This window comes from Lolium rigidum, chromosome 2 (genome assembly GCF_022539505.1).
Source record: "Lolium rigidum isolate FL_2022 chromosome 2, APGP_CSIRO_Lrig_0.1, whole genome shotgun sequence".
NCBI lineage: Eukaryota > Viridiplantae > Streptophyta > Magnoliopsida > Poales > Poaceae > Lolium > Lolium rigidum.
Genome location: NC_061509.1, coordinates 37,769,350 through 37,788,326, shown reverse-complemented (window position 1 = coordinate 37,788,326; position 18,977 = coordinate 37,769,350). Strand labels below are relative to the sequence as shown.

Below are 18,977 nucleotides of genomic sequence, written 5' to 3'. Positions count from 1 at the left end.
TATATGCTGTAGTTCTAGTAGGTGGGGCCGAGTTGTCAAACTTCCTTGCATTTGCTAATTTGGCAAATAATTCACTTGGCACTTGAATTATGAGTTTTCACATCAAAGTGATTCAAGAGGCTTTTTTCAACAAGGCGCTTTTTTGTGGGAATCAAAGAGCTTTATTGATTAATCAATCAGATTACAATCACTCTTCTTAATACCATATCATTTTACACTGTTAGCTAATGTAACTTCACGCCCCTCTTCACGCCCCTCTTCACGCATATGCATGCGATCATTTGGGCTCCAGAAAAATGCTTTGCGCGTGTGTCCATGTCGAGACTCGTCCGAATCCGAATCATAATCCGGAAGAAAGGAATTATTAGTCGTGATGGAAAGGAAAAGATGGATTCCTAGTGTGATCCGTCCGGTCCGCTACTTGGTATAAACAGAGGACTCGAGTCTTTGCCATCGCCGTCGCCATCATCAATGCCGGCCGCCGCCGCGACAGCACCGCTGGTGAGCCGCTGAGCCACCGCAACCACCCAACCACCCAGCCCACCCTACGCGCACCCATACCACCAACCAATCAATCGATCCATGCCGCCGCCCAGTCCCACGCCAGCTCCGGCGAGGTTCCCGCCGCTGTCGTCGTTCGACCCGTCCGCCTCTGAGCGGCGCACGGCGGCGTCGGACCTGGACGGGACCCTGCTCGCCTCCTCCTCGGCGTTCCCCTACTACTTCCTCGTCGCCCTCGAGGCGGGGAGCTACCTGCGCGCCCTGGCGCTCCTGCTCCTCGCCCCGCTCATCCTGCTCCTCTACACCGCCGTCTCCGAGCCCGCCGCCATCGCGCTGCTCGTCTTCGCCACCTTCGCGGGGCTACGCGTGGACGACGTGGAGGCCGTGGCCAGGGGCGTGCTCCCGCGGCACTACGCCGCCGGGGTGCGCGCCGACTCGTGGGAGGTGTTCCGGGGGTGCGGCGCGGGCAGGCGGGTCGTGGTCACCGCGTCGCCCGCGGTCATGGTCGGCCCGTTCGTGAGGGAGTTCTTGGGAGCGGAGGTGGCTGGCACGGAGCTGCGCACGTTCGCCGGCGGGAGGCGGTTCACGGGGGTGATCGAGAGCGTGCTCGTCGGGGAGCGGAAGAGGGAGGTCGTGGAGAGGATGTTCGCCGGCGGCGACTTGCCGGACGTCGGCCTCGGTGACCGCGAGAGCGACCACGACTTCATGGCCATCTGCAAGGTACAGTAAATTCCTCTTCGGTTCAGTTTTTTCAGTGGAATTTCTTCGACCAGTTTCTGTGAATTTCTGCCGATAATTCCGTGAGTGCTCATGGCGTCTCCATGACTGCTTCTACCAATTATATTGTGGTAGCTGGAGTTGCACGAATTTTGTGTGGTTCCTATCCTAGCTTTTTCAGAGCACCTTTCCTGTTTCCTCTCTCTTGTCACGATCGAACAAGAAGGTTCCCTCTAGTTTGTTCCTGTCTGGATTCAGGTTCATATGTAACCCCATGTACTAACTACTAGATTATTTACTTGGCCTAATTTCTTCCAATTTGGTACCAATCAAATCAGACGATATTCCTCACTGTTGTTTGCATGTCCTCTTGTACATTGGGTTTGCTTTTCTTAGAGTGATAGTTTCTTAAATCTCGGTCACCCGCAAAAAAACGCAATTACACTCTTTTGCTAGCAAAGTGTAACCGGAGGGAGTTAAACTTTTCTCCCAACTGTAGGTGCAATTTTCTCACCTGACAAGTTAAGAAAATCTCATCCGAGATATACTTAAACCTTTTTTTTCTTGAGATGGACACTTTACTGTTTATCTTTCGTTAAATACGCACGTTTACTTCAGATTAATTATGTAGACCGAGTAGGATCGATCATTTGGCAGTACTATTTCTTCTAATTTGGCAGTACAAATCAAATCATATCTTCCTCACTGTTGTTGCCCTGTTGTTTTGGACAATGACAGTTAACTTTTCTTCTTTTTTGAGATGGTTCCTTCTAGTTTATTCCTGCCTGTAAAAGTTTTCAGCTGACAATGGATTCAGGTTTAGATGTACCCATTTACTAGCTACTAAGTGAATCTACAAATTATTTACCTGGCCTATTTTTCCTCACTGCTGTTGCTATTCCAATTGGCTGGTTCATGTCGAAACTCTGAGTGATCCATGACTTTCAATGCCTATGTAACTGAGGTTCTCTAATAATAATTTTAATAAAAGGCTGTATGCATCAATTGATGCAGAGGTTGGGGATATCCCCTTTTCGAAAAAATGTCGTTTTGGACATATATATGCTCTTTGTCGGAGAAAAAATGTCGTTTTGGACATTGACAGTTTGCTTTTTTTTGTTTTCTTGAGATATACATTTTATTGATAAACTTTCGTTAAGTATGCACTGTTTGCTTAAGCTACACTATTATCAGTTGAGTGTTCTTTCATATGTGTTGGTGCCAAGATTATTTACAGCTACCATTGGCTAGGAAGGAGGAACAAGGTTCCTTCTAGTTTTTACCTGCCTCTAAAAGTTTTCAGCTGACAGTGGATTCAGGTTTAGATGTACCCATGTACTAGCTACTAACTGAATTTGCAATACTGACTTGGCCTAATTTCTTCCAATGTAGTGCCATTCAAATCATATCTTTCTCACTGCTGTTGCATGTAGTTTTGGACATTGATAGTTTACTTTTCTTTTCTTTTTTTGAGACGGAAATTTTACTGTGGAATGGTCGGAATGGTCGTAAGTACGTACTCCAGTCATCTTTGCTTCAGATTAACATAATTTACTCATCTTGGCACCAAGATTACCGATTCCTTATTTTAATATTTCCCGCGCTATGTTTGCAGGAAGCTTACATGGTGCCCACCAACAAGCGCGCGCCACGCGCCACCCCCGACGCCCTGCTCTCCCGCGTCATCTTCCATGATGGCCGCCTTGTCCGTCGGCCGGACCCGAAGCACGCGCTCTTCGCCCTCGCTTACCTCCCGGTCGGCTTCGCCCTCGCCCTCCTCCGCGTATTGATCAGTCACCACGTTCCACGGAGCCTCGTTCGCCACGCCTACCGCCTGACCGGTATCCGCCTCACTGTCCGTGGCACGCCACCGCCGCCACCAAGCCGTGGAACGCCGGGATCCCTCCTCGTCTGCAACCACCGCACCGCCGTCGACCCCATCTTCGTCTCCATCGCACTGGGGCGGCAGGTGACGTGTGTGACCTACAGCGTGAGTCGGCTGTCGATGGCCACCTCGCCGGTCCCGATGGTGGCGCTGATGGGGGACCGCAAGGTTGACAAGGCACGCATCACAGCACTACTGGAATCCGGGCGCGATGTGGTGGTGTGTCCGGAGGGGACAACATGCCGGGAGCCATGCCTGCTGCGGTTCTCGGCGCTGTTCGCGGAGCTGACGGACCGGGTCGTGCCGGTGGCCGTGGAGGCGGTGCAGAGCACGTACTACGGGTCGACGGCGAGGGGGTGGAGGTCCATGGACCCGTGCTTCTTCTACATGAACCCGCGGCCCGGGTACCGGGTGACGTTCCTGCCGGCGCTGCGGGCCGAAGAGACGTGCGGCGGCGGCGCGAGGAGCGTCGTCGAGGTGGCCAGCCACGTGCAGGCGGTGATCGCCAAGGAGCTCGGGTACAAGTGCACGGGGTTTACCATGAAGGACAAGTACATGAAGCTCGCCGGCAGCGTCGCGGATGAGTGTGACCCGAATGGCAAGAAGCTTGCCTGAATTGTGGAATTGTATATATAGACCATGCATGATATTCAGTCAGACTGTCTAGTGCTTCCCATATAGTTTTTTGCAAAACATTTTTTCTCTCTCCATTTAAGCTCATAGCGGACACTTGGTGCACATGGCCACTAGATCTCTTTTTACAAAAAAAGAAAACCATATTTCCAGGTTTTCAAAAAATCCTTAAAATAAATCACGATGTGGCCAGTAAATTATTATCTCACAAAAGTGTAAACTATCGACTGCGAGTAATGTGTATTTTAGATTACACAAAAATAACAATATTATGGATCTGAGTACATTGATTTTAAACCTCCAAAATATTCGGAATTTGATATTTTTATGTAGCTCAAAATACGAAAACATTTCAAATTGATATTTTGCAAGAATGTGGGATACATTATTAGCTATTTTTAGAATTTTGCTTAAACACTACAAATATAATTTCTGATTTTCTAATACAGACGGAGAAGTTGACCAAAGGAAGAGGCCTCCCTGGCTATCTCTAGCACTATCATGTTGGAGATTTGTGCAAAAATCCTTAGTCAAAGGCTTAAATGCTTTTGTAATTAAGACCCCCACGTAACTCATAATTGCTTCACAGTCTAACCCCTTGAGGGGATAACCCTAGCCTCGTAACCCCATCAACCCTAATCCCCACCTCGTCCCGCGCCCACGCGGCTGCCTCGTCACCTCATTTTCCCTCCTCCTTAGACATTGGCGTCGGTAGGGGAGGTGTCACTCCTTCAGGTCCTATCGCTGCACCACATTTGACTCCAACATCGTCTCCATCATGATGGGCGGCCCTGACGTGGGTGTGACCTATAGCGTGAGTCGGATGTCTATGGTCATCTCATGAGCCCGATGGTGGTCCCGACGAGGGACCCTCCGTGGGGTCAACACGGAGCGCATCGTGGTGTTGCTAGAGTCTAGGTGTGGCATGGTGATGTGCCCGGAGGGGACAACTTGCCGGAAGCCATGTCTGTTGCGGTTCTTGGCGTGGAAGAGTATTTTGCATGGCAGGGATCTGTTAAAAGAAGGCTTGGTGTGGCGTGTTGGGGATGGGAAAAAGATCGATGTCTGGGCTGATAACTGAATCCCAAGGGCTGGCCGGATGAAGCCACTAGGACATGAGCCTGGTATGGAGATAAGTAAGGTAGAGGAGGTTTTGCTTGATGGGGGCCAGGGGTGAAATGAAAGTAGACTGCGTGAGGTTTTCTTTGATGGTGATGTTGACGATATTCTGAAGATTCTTGTGGGTAGAGCTGGAACAGAAGACTATTTAGCTTGGAATTACACCAAAAACGGGATATTCAGTGTACGGTCAGCATATCATCTTAAGATGCACCTCAACTCAGCAAGAACTGGATCAGCTAGTTCGTCGTCCAGTCTAGAGGATCACAGGGGTTGGTTGGCCCTGTGGGCGGCAAATGTCCCTGGGAAGGCGAAGATCCATGTCTGGAGGCTGATCCAGAACGGTTTGGCTGTTGGTGACGAGTTGCAGAGAAGAAGGATCGAGAGCGGGGTGCGTTGTATCGTATGTGACCGGGAGGAGACTTTGATGCACCGTTTCTGGGAGTGTGCTCACTCGGCGGAGACGTGGGAGCTTGCACGCAGGCATTCGGGTCTCCGTCTAAGCCGGCCGAGAGGATACATGCGATGCCACCGTGACTTGCAGGGCTGGCTGCTCCATTGGTTCGGATCTTTGAAAGAAGATGAGATTAACGTGTGTGTAATGATTCTTTACCAGATGTGGTTGGCGAGAAATGAGGCGAGGGAGGAGGTGCGGATTGCCGCCCCACATGCGATCGTACAGAAATCGTTCTTCCTGATCGAGGAGTGGCAAGGGATTAGGCCGGCGGGCAAGTCGGGTTCGGTACAGGTGACGGAGCACTGGCTCCCTCCTGCTAGCGGCTGGACAAAGCTCAATGCTGATGGTGCGTTCTCGGTGAAGGACGGGACGGGTGGGTGTGGCGTGGTTATGCGTAATCACGATGGTGTGTTCCTGGAGGGAGCCAGCCATTTTTTCCACCTTGCCGCTGACCCGGAAAGATCTGAGCTCATGGCATGTAAGCAAGCGCTGGCGATGGCAAGGACGAAGGGGTTGTCGAAGATTGTGTTGGAAACTGATTGCCTTGGTGCTGTGGCAAAGAACAGAAGGACGTAGACAGGTCTATCCATGGACCGTTAGTCGAGGAAATAAAGTCGATGCTGAAGGACTTCGCCGATCACTCTATTAGGCATGTGCGACGGACTGGGAACAAAGTTGCGCATTGTTTAGCTAGATTTGGCTGCGAGAATAAGTGTAGTGAAGTGTGGGAGGGCGTTCCTCCAGACTTTCTTGTAACTGTGTTAGCACCTGAGTGTGCCGTTTAATATATCGCAGCAGGTTTATGTCAAAAAAACACAGGTGCTAAATTTAGCGAAAGGCTAATGATTTGAATTTCGCTTATTACGACACCTCCATTTAAGTTATATTAGAAAGTGACTCATGGAGAAACTCCATGTTGGTGGATTTCTGGAGTAAATTGATTTTTTACATCATTTGATAATTGCGAATCTTGTCTAAAAGAAAGATTAAAAAGATGCCTTTTATAGGCCAAAACAAACAGGCGACTATCTTATTGGAGATTATACAGAGCGATGTATGTCCACGAGATTAAAAGTATTCACCTATTATAAAGGAAAGTAAAGATTTGTAACTTGTAACAAATCAAAACAGAAAAAAAAATCAGTGGAAAGAGAAATAAGAAATTAAAAATGAAGAATGAAAAAGGAAAAGATGAAGAGAACACAAAAAAAAGGACTCCTGGGATCGTATCAGGAAACTAATCCGTGCTATAAAAGACACACTTAAAACAAAATCAAATTAAATTACAGGGCCAAAAGTCCAATGCGATTCTAAGAGCATGTCTACCAGGCCCCGTATTTCGCTGCCCCGTATAACGCTCGCATTTCGCCCCGTATCGAAAAATTGCTAACGGAAGAGCCATTCCGTCTAGCAGACCCCGTATTTCTCCCCGTATTTTCAAAAATAAAAACCCGGGAAGTTCATCTTCATTGATCATACTACGGATCATACATACGGATCAATGATTCTACATCCAGAATGCGCGATCCTACTCGGGGAGGTCGACTAGGTACGAGTCCGCCTCCGCCTCCCGCAACTCCGCCTCCTTCGCGGCGGCGATGGCCGCCGCCACCTCTTCCTCCTCCGCCCTCTTCCTCTTGGCGTCGTCCTTGAGGAACTGTCGTAGCGCCTTCAACAAGTCGGGGGCCTCCTCGTTGTACTAGCGCCCGCCCGCCGCGAAGTCAACGAGCTTCGGCGGGACGTACGCGGCGCCGGCGTACCTGCAGGCCGCATGCCGGCTCCCGGCGGCGGATCTCTTGCATTGGCACCGCCACGCATCCTCCACGTTGTCCGGCGAGCGGGATCGCTTCGATCCGCTCGCCGGCGAGGCGGTACTGCGGCGGCGGGCGTCCATGCCGGATCCGGGGTGGAATGCGGCGCGGGGGAGTGAGGAATTGCTCGTCGGAGCTAGGTACGGAGGCGGCGGCGCACGGCGGAGCTAGGGCTGCGAGTGAGGGGTTAACCCCTCACTCCCTCACTCGCACCTGCGCCCAGTATAAGTACGGGGCGACGGGACCGATTTCCTGGGCTCCGTATTCCGCCGAAATGGGCCGGCCCGAATACAGGGTCTGCTAGACGCCCAAATCGCGTCTGCCCCGTATCGCGCCGGAATTTTACAGGGTGGGCGGGTTATACGGGGCCTGCTAGACATGCTCTAACTGAACCTGCGGACAACTGTGGTTGATTCCCCGCTTAGCTCGCCGCCGCCATGTCCTCCCCTCCCCGACGTCGGCACAAGAGAGCGTGCGTGGAGGAGATCCATGGCGCCGAGGGCAGGACACAGCAGCGGCTGCCGGAACTCGACGCTCCTTCTGTAGGTACTTATCCTTCTCCGAATCCCAGGTCCTTGGTCCACCAAATCTCCGCATCAATCTTACGGCGTTAGCCCTCGGTGAGCTCGTCCAAACCAGTCTTTAGCTCCTAGCGGCAGACCAAGAGGTCCTCCACCGTCGATTCATTAATCATTAGCACCTGAGCATCTTAACTGCACCGAGGTTGCGATAAATTGCAGGAAATTGGCTGTGAAAAAAGGTCAATCTTCTACTACGCAAGCAGTAGTAGATTATGCAAGGAACTATAAGATTGCCAGATTGGAAATCTCAATGCAGCTTGAAAATTCAGAGAAATCACTGCAATTACACGCTCCTACTCTAGTGTTCACATGCAGAGTTTTTAAAGTGGCATGATGGAACCATATTAACCAGCCCAAATGCACTGCTGCAGACAAGGGATTGAGGGTTTCGTCGGCTGAAACAAAGGCGCAAACCTGTGAAGATGATGATATTTGCCAAGGTGCCCCGAATGCGAGACAGTACCTTGAGCTTGACAAACTTCCTGAGGTATAGATTGCGAATAACTCCCAAGGTTATTTAACTGCTTGTTGACACATGATGTATTTGGGTGTAACACTAGGATGCCCACTTTTTTATTACTCTTGATCAACAATTAACGTAAACTTCATCCAGTATGCTTTTACAAATGGAGGTCTTGATGCAACGCACATGTGCCAATTAGCATTATATACATTTTGTTTTTTATCTCAAGTGAAGTCGCTGTTGGTTCTAGCTACAGTAACTATTGAACTTGTCAACCATACTTCTGCAGGATATGTTACATCATATACATTCCCTCCTCCCACTGCAAGATGCTGCCCGTGCTGCCTGCGTGTCACGCGGATTTCTTCGCTCATGGAGATGCTATTCAAACCTCATACTCAACTGGCAAACACTTCGGTCGACCGACGATAAATTCGAGGGACGTGAAACACGTTACATCAATAAAATTGACAAAATTCTTAATAATTATTCTGAAAATGGGATGAAGGTGAAGAAACTTAGAATTGATCTTCTATGGTGTATAAGTTCGATTGCCTCCTATCTAGACCGGTGGCTTCAGATTGCTATCAAATCTAGGATCAATGAACTAAGTTTGTCGCTTCCTACTTCCATGAAGGAAAAGTACTGCTTCCCATATTCAGTTTTATTTGATGAGACAAATACTAGTCCGATTGAGTCCATTTATCTCTTCGACTGCATTTTTCATCCCATAGAAACACTAGGTTGCTTTAAAAGGTTGAAAAGTTTAGATCTTGTTTATGTTCACATTACTGAGGACGGATTACAGCAGTTGCTCTCAAAATCTTCCGGCTTGGAAAGGTTGCAAATATGCAGTGCGATAATTTGCTTGAAGATACCTTTTACACTGCAGAAGCTAAAGTTCCTCACGGTTACAAGGTGGTACGAGATGCAGGCGATAGAGATTAGTGCTCCAAATCTCTCTACTTTTCACTATATTGGGTCCCCAGTCGAGATTAGTATCAGATATCCTTCCCAACTTAAGGATGTGTACTTGGCATCTTTCGTTCCATCAAGAATTCTCTCTTATGGTCGAGCCAACCTTCCATTTATCGCTCGCCATGTCGAGAGGCTTACCCTGATATCCTGTGGTGAGGTATGTTTTGTTTTTTACATTTTAATCGGATTATATTTATATAGGTAATTAGGTATCAGTAGACTAGTATTTAGTTGTTATACTGAAAAGCACCATACATAATTAGTCTTTGAACTTGTTCTTCAGAATGTCAACACTCCAATGCTTCCTGACAAGCTCCTCCACCTCAAGAGCTTAGGGATTAGACTTTACAGATCAAGAGACTCCCCTATCTATGATATATTTTCCGTGGTTTCTTTTCTTGATGCTTCTCCAGCCTTGGAATCTTTCATCTTGCATGTAAGTAACTATTCATTTCTTCTAGTGCTATACTATCAGTTGGAAAAACATTCGGGCATATCTTGTAAACGATTGTGGCCTTATTTATCCTTCTAAATCATTTGTTATCAAAGAACAATAATATTAGTGGTGATCAGACACTCCGTTTGCAGGTAGAGAGAGATTATATAATAAACGATTGTGTTACTGGGGACGATTTATACGCAAGTGGGGAGTCGGCATACCAGCATGATCGCCTCAAACGGGTGAAAATCATGGGCTTCCATTCAGCGAAGAGCCTGATTAAGCTTGTGATCCACATCCTCGGGAGTGCTCCTTCGCTCGAGTCTCTCACGCTGGACACAACTGGTGGTCGGAAGCCTGGTGATGCTGGCAAATGCACCGCCTCAGGAGAGAGTCACAAATGCTGTTGTATGAGTGAGAGAGATGTCGAATATGCTGATAGAGCTGTGGAGGCTGCGGGCAGGTACATCTTTGGGAGAGTTCCCTCAGCTGTTCAATTTGAGGTGCTGGAGCCCTGCAGGCGATGCTATGCTGGCAACCGGTAGATGGATGCTGGCGGGCTTTGTCTGGTCCAACTGGCTCATCTAGTTATTTGCATGTCCATAAAATAAACCGCCAAGTGCCCATCTAGTCTATCTATAGTTAAATTAAAGGAAGAAGTTTGTTGCAGCCTCATCTACTTTCTTGGCAAATATTGATTCTGCAACAACTGCTGAAGCTTATGCTATGAGGGAGGGACTCAAACTTGCTAGTGAGATGGGCTGTAATAATATTGTGATGGAGTCAGATTCTTTGGAAACTGTCTGAGGCCTGTACTGGGGAGAATACATGGCGGAATACATCATCAGCTATATATGCTGACTGCGACGACTATGCTATAAATATTGGAAATGTCCACTATCGTTTTTACCATAGAGAAGCAAATGAAGTTGCTCATGAGTTAGCTAGAGAGTGTTTTTTAAACAAAGTAAACTGTAACTCGGGTTGATGAACCCCTAGTTTTATTCTAGCTAAACTCATTGATGATGTAACGGTGATTTGATTGAAAGGTGGCAAGTTTCTTACGCACTCTTTTCCTTACCAGGGTTCCTAAGGGTGTGTTTGGTAGGTCGGGCCACCTCAACATGTTTTTCCCACCTCATACATGCTGACCTTAGATGTGATGGGTTGGGATTTTGTGCCTTGTTTGGTAGTCTCGTATCCGGAAAGAGATGCTCAGCTGAGATGTTGTTTGGTGTGTGGATGAGTGGAGATAGTGCTGAGTAGAGATGTTTACACAAAAGTCCCTATATAGAAAAAGAAAAAACAATCAGGTCCTTGGTTCATCCAACCACCGCATCAAGGAAGATGCTCCGGCCGTAGCGGCGTCCTAGCCGGCGTGGCTATCCTGGCGGTGTGTGGGGACGGCGCTTCCTGGCGGACGACGGGCGCGTAGGTGGCGGCCGTAGCGGCGCTTCCGGGCGGACATCGGGGCGCGTCGGTGGCGGGCGTGGCTGTCCTGGCGGCCGCGGCGCGTCGATCCTTGTTGACGGCCATGGCGGCGCGAGGAGGCTGCGCTGGTTTGCTGCAGTGGCGGCGCGAGGAGTCGACGCTGGTGGCTGCCATGGCGGAGCCAGGAGGCGGTGCCGGGTGGTCTCGTATAGGCTCGATGCGCGCGGTCGGTAGAGTACGGTTCCCGATCTCGTGCCTGTGACGCTCCAGGCGGAGGAGGCCGCCGGAGCATCCAGGTGTGGAGGAGAAGGAGGCAGCGGTGGCGCTCCAGGCGGAGGAGGTCGTCTGCGCGTAGCGGGAGGAGGACCCCATGGTCGGGCGAGGAGCTCGGGCGGAGGATCTCGGGCCGGCGCGTATCCGGAGGAAGGAGGATTGGGGGAAATGAGAGTAGCGGGTGGGGGTATGGGGGTGGCGCGGGGGCAGCTACGGTGCTTTGCGGGGCGACCTCAGCCTGGGCGACCTGTGAAGCTCGATTCGAGCTTCCCAAGCCGGCCTGGCTGAGAGCACTTTTCTCGTGCGAGGCCAGCAGTGCCGAGAAGGACCGAGCCGGTCTACCAATCAGCAAATTGGGTGTTTAGCTGAGCTGAGATGAGATTTTCTGAACTCCCCCGGGCTACCAAACACACCCTAAGGGGGCTGGAAGGTTTTTAATGAGGCGGCTTGCTGACCTAATATAGTGATATTATTTCAAAAAAAAAGGAAGAAGTTCTTTTGACTCTCAAGTTTTTGGTTTGGCTCATTTGACCCTCAACTATGAATCATATAGCTGACCCTGCAAAATTTGAAAAAACAATGCACATAACAGTCCATCGTTGATAAGATAACCAGTTTGATTACATGGTTACGTCGTAAATGGTTATGCGTGGCAACATTTAATTTATGTGTTTTGCTGAAGTTAACGAATCCTTGAAATCATAATCTCCAAGCTGCGGTAGAAGCACGCCCTCTCAGGCCTGGATCGACCGCTCCAGCCGGTATGAAAAGCTCTGTCGGATTGTTCGTCTGCTTTTCTAGTGTTTATCCCTTGGTTGCATGGTCTGAATCTGTGGCTTCCATTTTATTCCCTCCATCATTTTGATGTGGTTATAGAAGCACTACAAGACCTCGGCAAGGGTAACTTTTGCACAGTATAGTGCTGGCTCTATTGATGTGTGATCAATTTAACGCTGATATAGTTTCACATCATGTTGTTGCCACCTAACCATTCATATGGATCACTGTGGTGACATAAACATTCTGGACCTGATACAGACTGAGGGATTGAAAACAGACAGCACAGAGCGCCACTGATCTGAATAACAGGCCTGCGCAGAGAAGAGACGGGAAGGAGCAGACGTAGTGATTCAGTGCTCCTCTATGATTCGCACTTCCGCAGCATCCGAAATCTGATACCATACCAATATACCATGCTGTCCGAAAACCTGCAAGCTTCGCCAGGAACGAGAGCAAATCCAGCTGGAAAGGCGGGATGATCTCCTCGTCCCCGCCAACTGCGCCACCACCACCACCACACCCCCTCACCCAGCCCGTCCAATTCTCTTGTCTTCTTTGCACTGCTCCCTCGACGACGCTCATGTATTCCTTCGACAGAACAGGACCGGCGGCCTCCGCAGCGGCCGCGGCTACAGCTACCCTGGCCGGGGCTGGTGCCGCTACTACGAGCCCACCCTCCGGGATCTCGCGCAAAGCTACAACGAGAACAAGATGGTCTGCCGTATCCCTGGGCGCCTCCACCGCCGCCACAGCCGCAGCCCTGGGTGCCACCACCGCCGCCGCAGCCGCAGCCTCCTCCACCTCCAGCACCGGCGGCGCGCCCGGCGTACGCTCCCCTGGATGGCTACTGGCCGTGGGTGATACCGGAGCTCATCGTGCTCGACGACGAGGAGGAGCATCAGTAGGCGTTAGGGTTTTTTTTATGTTTTAACTATGTAAATTATGTTTCATGTTTAAAAAAATGATTCGGCCAAAAAAATGCGTCGTGCCGCTGGAGCCAACCCCCGACGGAAACGGACGCGCGGTCAATTTCGATCATTTCAACCGACGCAAACGGACGCGCATGGACGCAAAATGCGTCGCGCCGCTGGAGATGCCCTTACAACTCTGCAACAAATCATAGCATTTTAGCTGGACACGGGAACATGCATGCAAGGCAGCAGAGCAGCATGCTCAGCAAACATCAGAACATGAAAAGGACGCGTTGAAGTGATCGAAATGGTGCTGGGCTGAAATCGGCCTCCTCTATCCCGACTCCCAAATATCGGGTTTCTCTATCCCAACTCTTTCTTTTTCTTTTGCCTCTGCGCGGAGACAGTAAAATTCGGGTTCGTCTACCCCGAGTTCTCTAACTTCGGGATCCTCTACCCCGATTTTAAAGAATCGGGTTATTTGAACCCGACGGTGTATTATTTCTGAAAAAACTGAAAATCGAGTATTATTTCTACAATAAATAAATAAAAATGTATTATTCTAAAAAAAATCGCATCGCTGCCTGCCTGATTAAACCTGGCCTCGACCGCCACCAATGGCCCGTTTCCGATAATTCAGCTTGTTCTATGTTGTAGTTCTAGTAGGTGGGGCTGAGTTGTCAAACTTCCTTGCATTTGCTAATTTGGCAAATAATTCACTTGGCACTTGAATTATGAGTTTTCAAATTAAAGTGATCCAAGAGGCTTTTGTTCAAGAAGGCACTTCTTAAAACCATGTCACTTTACATTGTTAGCTAATGTAACAAATCAACGGTCGAAAGCTTGTAGCTTAATTCTTCGCATCAAGTGCTACCCACACATGCATCTCGTTGTCAATGTTCGTATCGAGGTGCAACGTGCAATCCTAGTTGTCGCCCTCCTGTCTTGCCAAGGGATTGCCACCCGCACCTTATCCGCCACCTCAATCGGTGCGGGGGCATAGGGAGGCTTCAATATACCGAGAGACCCATAGTTTGCCTCATTGGAGGCATAGTAGGTAGATTAAGGGTTTATTTACAAGTTCGTTTTGATCTCTTGTTGTCGATGGTGAGAGGCGATGGCGTCATCATCAACATGAAATAAGTCATCAACATGTGTGAGATGGAGGAAATGAGAAAATTCCCGAAGATTAGATTATACTCCCCTCGTCACGCATCAACAGAGGAGTACTTTCTTTTCTTTTCTGTAAGGAATTTTTCTGCTTGTTCGATTTTTTTTTCCTTGCATCGAGACACATTGGTGGTGTTCTTTCACGCCACTCTTCACGCAAATGCAGGCGTTGTTAGGACTCCATAAAAATGCTTTTCTCATGTGTCCATCTCCAGACTCCTCCGAATCCGAATCCTAGTCCGAACCTGCAAAGGAAGAAAGGAATTATTAGTTCGTGATGGATTCCCAGCGCAATCTGTACTCCGGCTCCGAGTTCAATTGTATAAACAGAGGAGTCCGGGCACTCTGCTTTCCAGTAAACAAGAACGAGTCTTTGCCGTCGCCGTCGCCATCATCAATGCCGGCCGCCGCCGCGACAGCACCGCTGGGCCGCTGAGCCAACGCAACCACCAACTGGCCGACCCTACGCGCACCCATACCACCAGTCAATCACGAACCTCCCGTGCCGGTTCGCCTAACCATCAACCCATGGCGCCGCCCAGTCCCACGCCGGTTCCGGCGAGGTTCCCGCCGCTGTCGGCGTTCGACGCGTCGGCGCGCGAGCGGCGCACGGCGGCGTCGGACCTGGACGGGACGCTGCTCGCCTCATCCTCGGCGTTCCCCTACTACTTCCTCGTCGCCCTCGAGGCGGGAAGCTACCTGCGCGCCCTGGCGCTCCTGCTCCTCGCCCCGCTCATCCTGCTGCTCTACACCGCCGTCTCCGAGCCCGCCGCCATCGCGCTGCTCGTCTTCGCCACCTTCGCGGGGCTCCGCGTGGACGACGTGGAGGCCGTGGCCAGGGGCGTGCTCCCGCGGCACTACGCCGCCGGGGTGCGCGCCGACGCGTGGGAGGTGTTCAGAGGGTGCGGCGCCGGGAGGCGGGTCGTGGTCACCGCGTCGCCCGCGGTCATGGTCGGCCCGTTCGTGGAGGAGTTCTTGGGTGCCGAGGTGGCCGGGACCGAACTCCTCACGTTCGCTGGCGGGAGGCGGTTCACCGGGGTGATCGAGAGCGTGCTCGTCGGGGAGCGGAAGAGGGAGGTCGTGGAGAGGATGTTCGCCGGCGGGGACTTGCCGGACGTCGGGCTCGGCGACCGCGAGAGCGACCACGACTTCATGGCCATCTGCAAGGTACAGTAAATTCCTCCTCGATTCAGTTCATCCATTGTTATTGTTAGTTCTTTCAGTGGAGTTTCTTCGATCAGTTTCAGTGAATTTCTGCCGATTATTCTTTGAGTGCTGCTCATGGCGTCTCCATGATTGCTACTACTCGTATCTTGTGGTAGCTGGAGTTGCACGAATTTTGTGTGGTTCCTAGCTTTTTCACAGCACCTTTCTTCTCCCTGTCTGGCCACAGAAAGAACAAGAAGGTTCCTTCGAGTTTGTTCCTGCCTGTAAAAGTTTTCATCTGATAGTGGATTCAGGTTTAGATGTACGCATGTGCTAATAATTAAAATTTAACCTACAAATTATTCACATGTCCTAATTTCTTCTAATTCGGTAGTTCTAATCAAATTGTATCTTTCTCAATGCTGTCGCCCTGTTGTTTGGACAATGACAGTTAACTTCTCTTTTTTGAGATGGACAGTTGGAACTTTCGTCAAGTATGTACTGTCTGCTTCAGATTAAGCTACACTATTATTAGCAGATCGATCGTTTACTTGGTAGAAAAAGATTACCTCTAGTTTTTACCTGCCTGCAAAAGTTTTTAGCTGACAGTGGATTCAGGTTTAGATGTACCCATGTAGTAGCTACTAACTGAATTTGCAATACTTGCTTGGCCTAATTTCTTCCAATGTAGTGACATTCAAATCATATCTTTCTCACAGCTGCTGCATGTAGTTTTGGACATTGGTAGTTTAATTTCTTCTTTTTTGGAGACGGAAATTTACTGTGGAGTCGTTAGTATGTACTACCTCCGATTCAAGGAATAAGGCCTCCTCGTTTTACGTGCTTTTTGTTTGACCAAGAATTACTTCAAATATATAAATATTATTTGTATGAAATTAGCATCATTAGAAAGTGCTTTTCAATACGAATCCAACGATACTAATTACATATAATATAATCTAGATTGTGTTGCTCAATTTTTGTGGTCAAAGTTCGTCTTTGAATACGCGTGCGCCTTATTCCTTTGGACGAAGGTAGTACTCCTCAGATTAAAATAATTTACTCATCTTGGCACCAAGATTACTTACAGATACAGTTGGTTGATTTGTTAATTTCCCGCGCGTGTATGTTTGCAGGAAGCTTACATGGTGCCCACCAATAAGAGCGCGCCACGCGCTGCCGCTGACGCTCTGCTCTCACGCGTCGTCTTCCACGATGGCCGCCTCGTCCATCGGCCGGACCCGAAGCACGCCCTCTTCTCGCTCGCCTACCTCCCCGTTGGCTTTGCCCTCGCCTTGCTCCGTGTCTTCATCAGCCTCTACGTCCCACGAGGCCTCGTCCGCCACGCCTACCGTCTGACCGGCATCCGCCTTGCCGTCCGCGGCATCCCACCGCCGCCACCTAGCCATGGAACCCCGGGATCCCTCCTCGTCTGCAACCACCGCACCGCCGTAGACCCCATCATGGTGTCCATCGCGCTGGGGCGGCAGGTGACGTGCATGACCTACAACGTGAGCGAACTATCAACGGCCATCTCGCTGGTCCCGACGGTGGCACTGACGGGGTACCGCGAGGTCGACAAGGCGCGCATCGCGGCGCTGCTTGAATCCGGGCGTGACGTGGTGGTGTGCCCGGAGGGGACGACTTGCCGGGAGCCGTGCCTGTTGCGGTTCTCGGCGCTGTTCGCGGAGCTGACGGACTGGATCGTGCCGGTGGCCGTAGATGCGGCGCAGAGCACGTACTACGGGTCGACAGCGAGGGGGTCGCAGGCCATGGACCCGTGGTTCTTCTACATGAACCCGCGGCCCGGGTACCGGGTGACATTCCTGCCGGCGCTGCAGCCCGAGGAGACGTGCGGCGTCGGCGGGAGGAGCGCCGTCGAGGTGGCCAACCACGTGCAGGTGGTGATCTCCAAGGAGCTCAGGTACGAGTGCACGGGGTTTACCAGGAAGGACAAGTACATGAAGCTCGCCAGCAAAGACGGCAGGGTCGCGAATGAGTGTGAGCAGAAAGGCAAGAAGCTTGCCTGAATTGTGGAACTGTATATATGGACCAATTAATCGGTACTACCATGGATGATATTCAGAGTCGGACTGTCTAATGCTTCCCATATTTTGTTAATTCTGGGAGTAACACGGATTTGTTTAACTGTTTCTCTCTTGGCACAGCAGAAAGGGCAGAGATTGTTTTCGAGTATATTTTGCATGTATACGACCGATCCAATAGTTCCTGAAGATCAATATCTGGCAAGACCGGCGCTGCAGTCCCCTCACGTCCTTCAAATATTTAGTCAGGATTTTTTTTTGCTTTGGTTTTCTGGGAGTAAGTAATGTGGCATGCCCCTCATGGTGAGTTAATTTGATTCGATTTGATTGCACCTCATTCTAGCTAAAGCTCTGGAATGGTGTAACCGGGTGTCTTCCTCTCCTAACTTGCACCAGTTCTGGTTTCGTGTAAAGCAGAGTGCCATGACAGGACTCGGAGTCGGAGTACCCACACGATCCAGAACAACAACCAGATCGAACCTAAAACATCCAGAGACGAGAAAATCACATCCCGTACAGAAGCATGCATGCGGAGTTACCTGAATAATGGGATCGATCAACTTCGCTCCCGCGCGGCCAGCCACAGATCCACCACGCCTTATGGAGATGATGATGGAGCCATCTTCTCGATCTTCACCACAGGTGGCGGCCATCATGTTAGCCTTCGATCTCTCCTCTCCTCTCCGAGCAAGAGTCAAAGTCTAAGTCACTCGTCACGCGATAGCCGACACGCGGCATGTGGCCTTTAGGCTTGTACTTATAGAAGGGTTGGGAGATGTTTGAATTTCGATTTTTCGAGAGAGGGCGGGAGCGAGGAAAATTTTCGGTTCACTTCCATGGAAGGAAAACACCAGACGAATCCCTTTTCTATCTCTCGTTTGCTACTAACTAGGAAATGGACGACCATGATTGCATTGTTCCACAGATTACTCACATGCATGGACAATCGATTCATTGCGCAATTTCTCCTCCCACAAAAATAAATGCTATGTTTCCTTTTTTATCAACTCGGGATGAGAAAACCGGCCTCTCTCACATGACTTATCTCTATTTTCATAAATCGCATGCATTGGCCGGTTTTCTTTTAACATGGAGCAGATTTGCTATGATGTTAATTGCCTAGTTTCCATATCCAGTTAATTGCGCGGGCGTCTAGATTTTCTCCGATACATACGCTCGACTTCTTCCCTTATTCTTTGGTAATCGATGATCGCTTAATTGATTACCAAAGTTTCTATTATTCAAAGTTTGCTACGTAGGTACTACGAGTTTGTATTATTCAGTGGTGTCACAACACTATGTGGAACATTAATTAGGAAGAAAAGACGAGCTAGTTTCGTACATGTGCATTGTAGTTCTTATTCAGTGATGTCATATGGCTACCAAGTTTTCTTAAAATAAAGTCAAAACATATTGTTTTTTTACTGATCGCTTGCATCAGTTAACTTTCCATTACTAGTACCCAAAGATAAATTACAGTTTTCGTTTGCTTTTTACTCTACTATACTACTCCCTCCTTCTCGGCGCTCACGTAGTTTAAGAAATTAGTTTAATCATTATTTTGGTCAATAAAATAAAAAATATGTCAAAAAAATTAAATGTTAACCAAATCAATGGTCAAAGTTTTTCCTTAAACT

At 49.6% G+C, this 18,977-nt stretch overlaps 3 protein-coding genes across 3 annotated transcripts; all 3 read left to right on the top strand.

The window, feature by feature from the left end:
* Positions 1-582: 582 nt before the first annotated feature.
* On the top strand, positions 583-3,811 carry LOC124689531 (glycerol-3-phosphate 2-O-acyltransferase 6-like). The gene is made up of 2 exons (XM_047223048.1): positions 583-1,221; positions 2,834-3,811. Exons 1-2 carry the CDS (start codon positions 583-585, stop codon positions 3,716-3,718), a joined length of 1,524 nt encoding a protein of 507 aa, XP_047079004.1. The 3' UTR covers positions 3,719-3,811.
* Positions 3,812-7,568: 3,757 nt separating this feature from the next.
* LOC124686259 lies at positions 7,569-10,528 on the top strand. The gene is made up of 5 exons (XM_047220238.1): positions 7,569-7,669; positions 8,076-8,191; positions 9,060-9,302; positions 9,429-9,581; positions 9,734-10,528. Exons 3-5 carry the CDS (start codon positions 9,096-9,098, stop codon positions 10,127-10,129), a joined length of 756 nt encoding a protein of 251 aa, XP_047076194.1. The 5' UTR covers positions 7,569-7,669; positions 8,076-8,191; positions 9,060-9,095; the 3' UTR covers positions 10,130-10,528.
* A 3,987-nt stretch (positions 10,529-14,515) lies between these two features.
* LOC124686258 (glycerol-3-phosphate 2-O-acyltransferase 6-like) lies at positions 14,516-17,371 on the top strand. Its single transcript, XM_047220237.1, has 2 exons — positions 14,516-15,316; positions 16,432-17,371. The coding sequence occupies exons 1-2, from the start codon at positions 14,678-14,680 to the stop codon at positions 17,323-17,325; spliced, it is 1,533 nt and encodes a 510-aa protein (XP_047076193.1). The 5' UTR covers positions 14,516-14,677; the 3' UTR covers positions 17,326-17,371.
* The last annotated feature ends 1,606 nt before the right edge of the window (positions 17,372-18,977 follow it).

Coding starts and splice junctions, on each gene's coding strand:
- LOC124689531 (XM_047223048.1), top strand. CDS start 583: ATGCCGCCGCCCAGTCCCACGCCAGCTCCGGCGAGGTTCCCGCCGCTG. Junction 1,222..2,833: donor ACTTCATGGCCATCTGCAAG/GTACAGTAAATT, acceptor CTATGTTTGCAG/GAAGCTTACATGGTGCCCAC.
- LOC124686258 (XM_047220237.1), top strand. CDS start 14,678: ATGGCGCCGCCCAGTCCCACGCCGGTTCCGGCGAGGTTCCCGCCGCTG. Junction 15,317..16,431: donor ACTTCATGGCCATCTGCAAG/GTACAGTAAATT, acceptor GTATGTTTGCAG/GAAGCTTACATGGTGCCCAC.
- LOC124686259 (XM_047220238.1), top strand. CDS start 9,096: ATGCAGGCGATAGAGATTAGTGCTCCAAATCTCTCTACTTTTCACTAT. Junction 9,303..9,428: donor CCCTGATATCCTGTGGTGAG/GTATGTTTTGTT, acceptor CTTGTTCTTCAG/AATGTCAACACTCCAATGCT. Junction 9,582..9,733: donor TGGAATCTTTCATCTTGCAT/GTAAGTAACTAT, acceptor CTCCGTTTGCAG/GTAGAGAGAGATTATATAAT.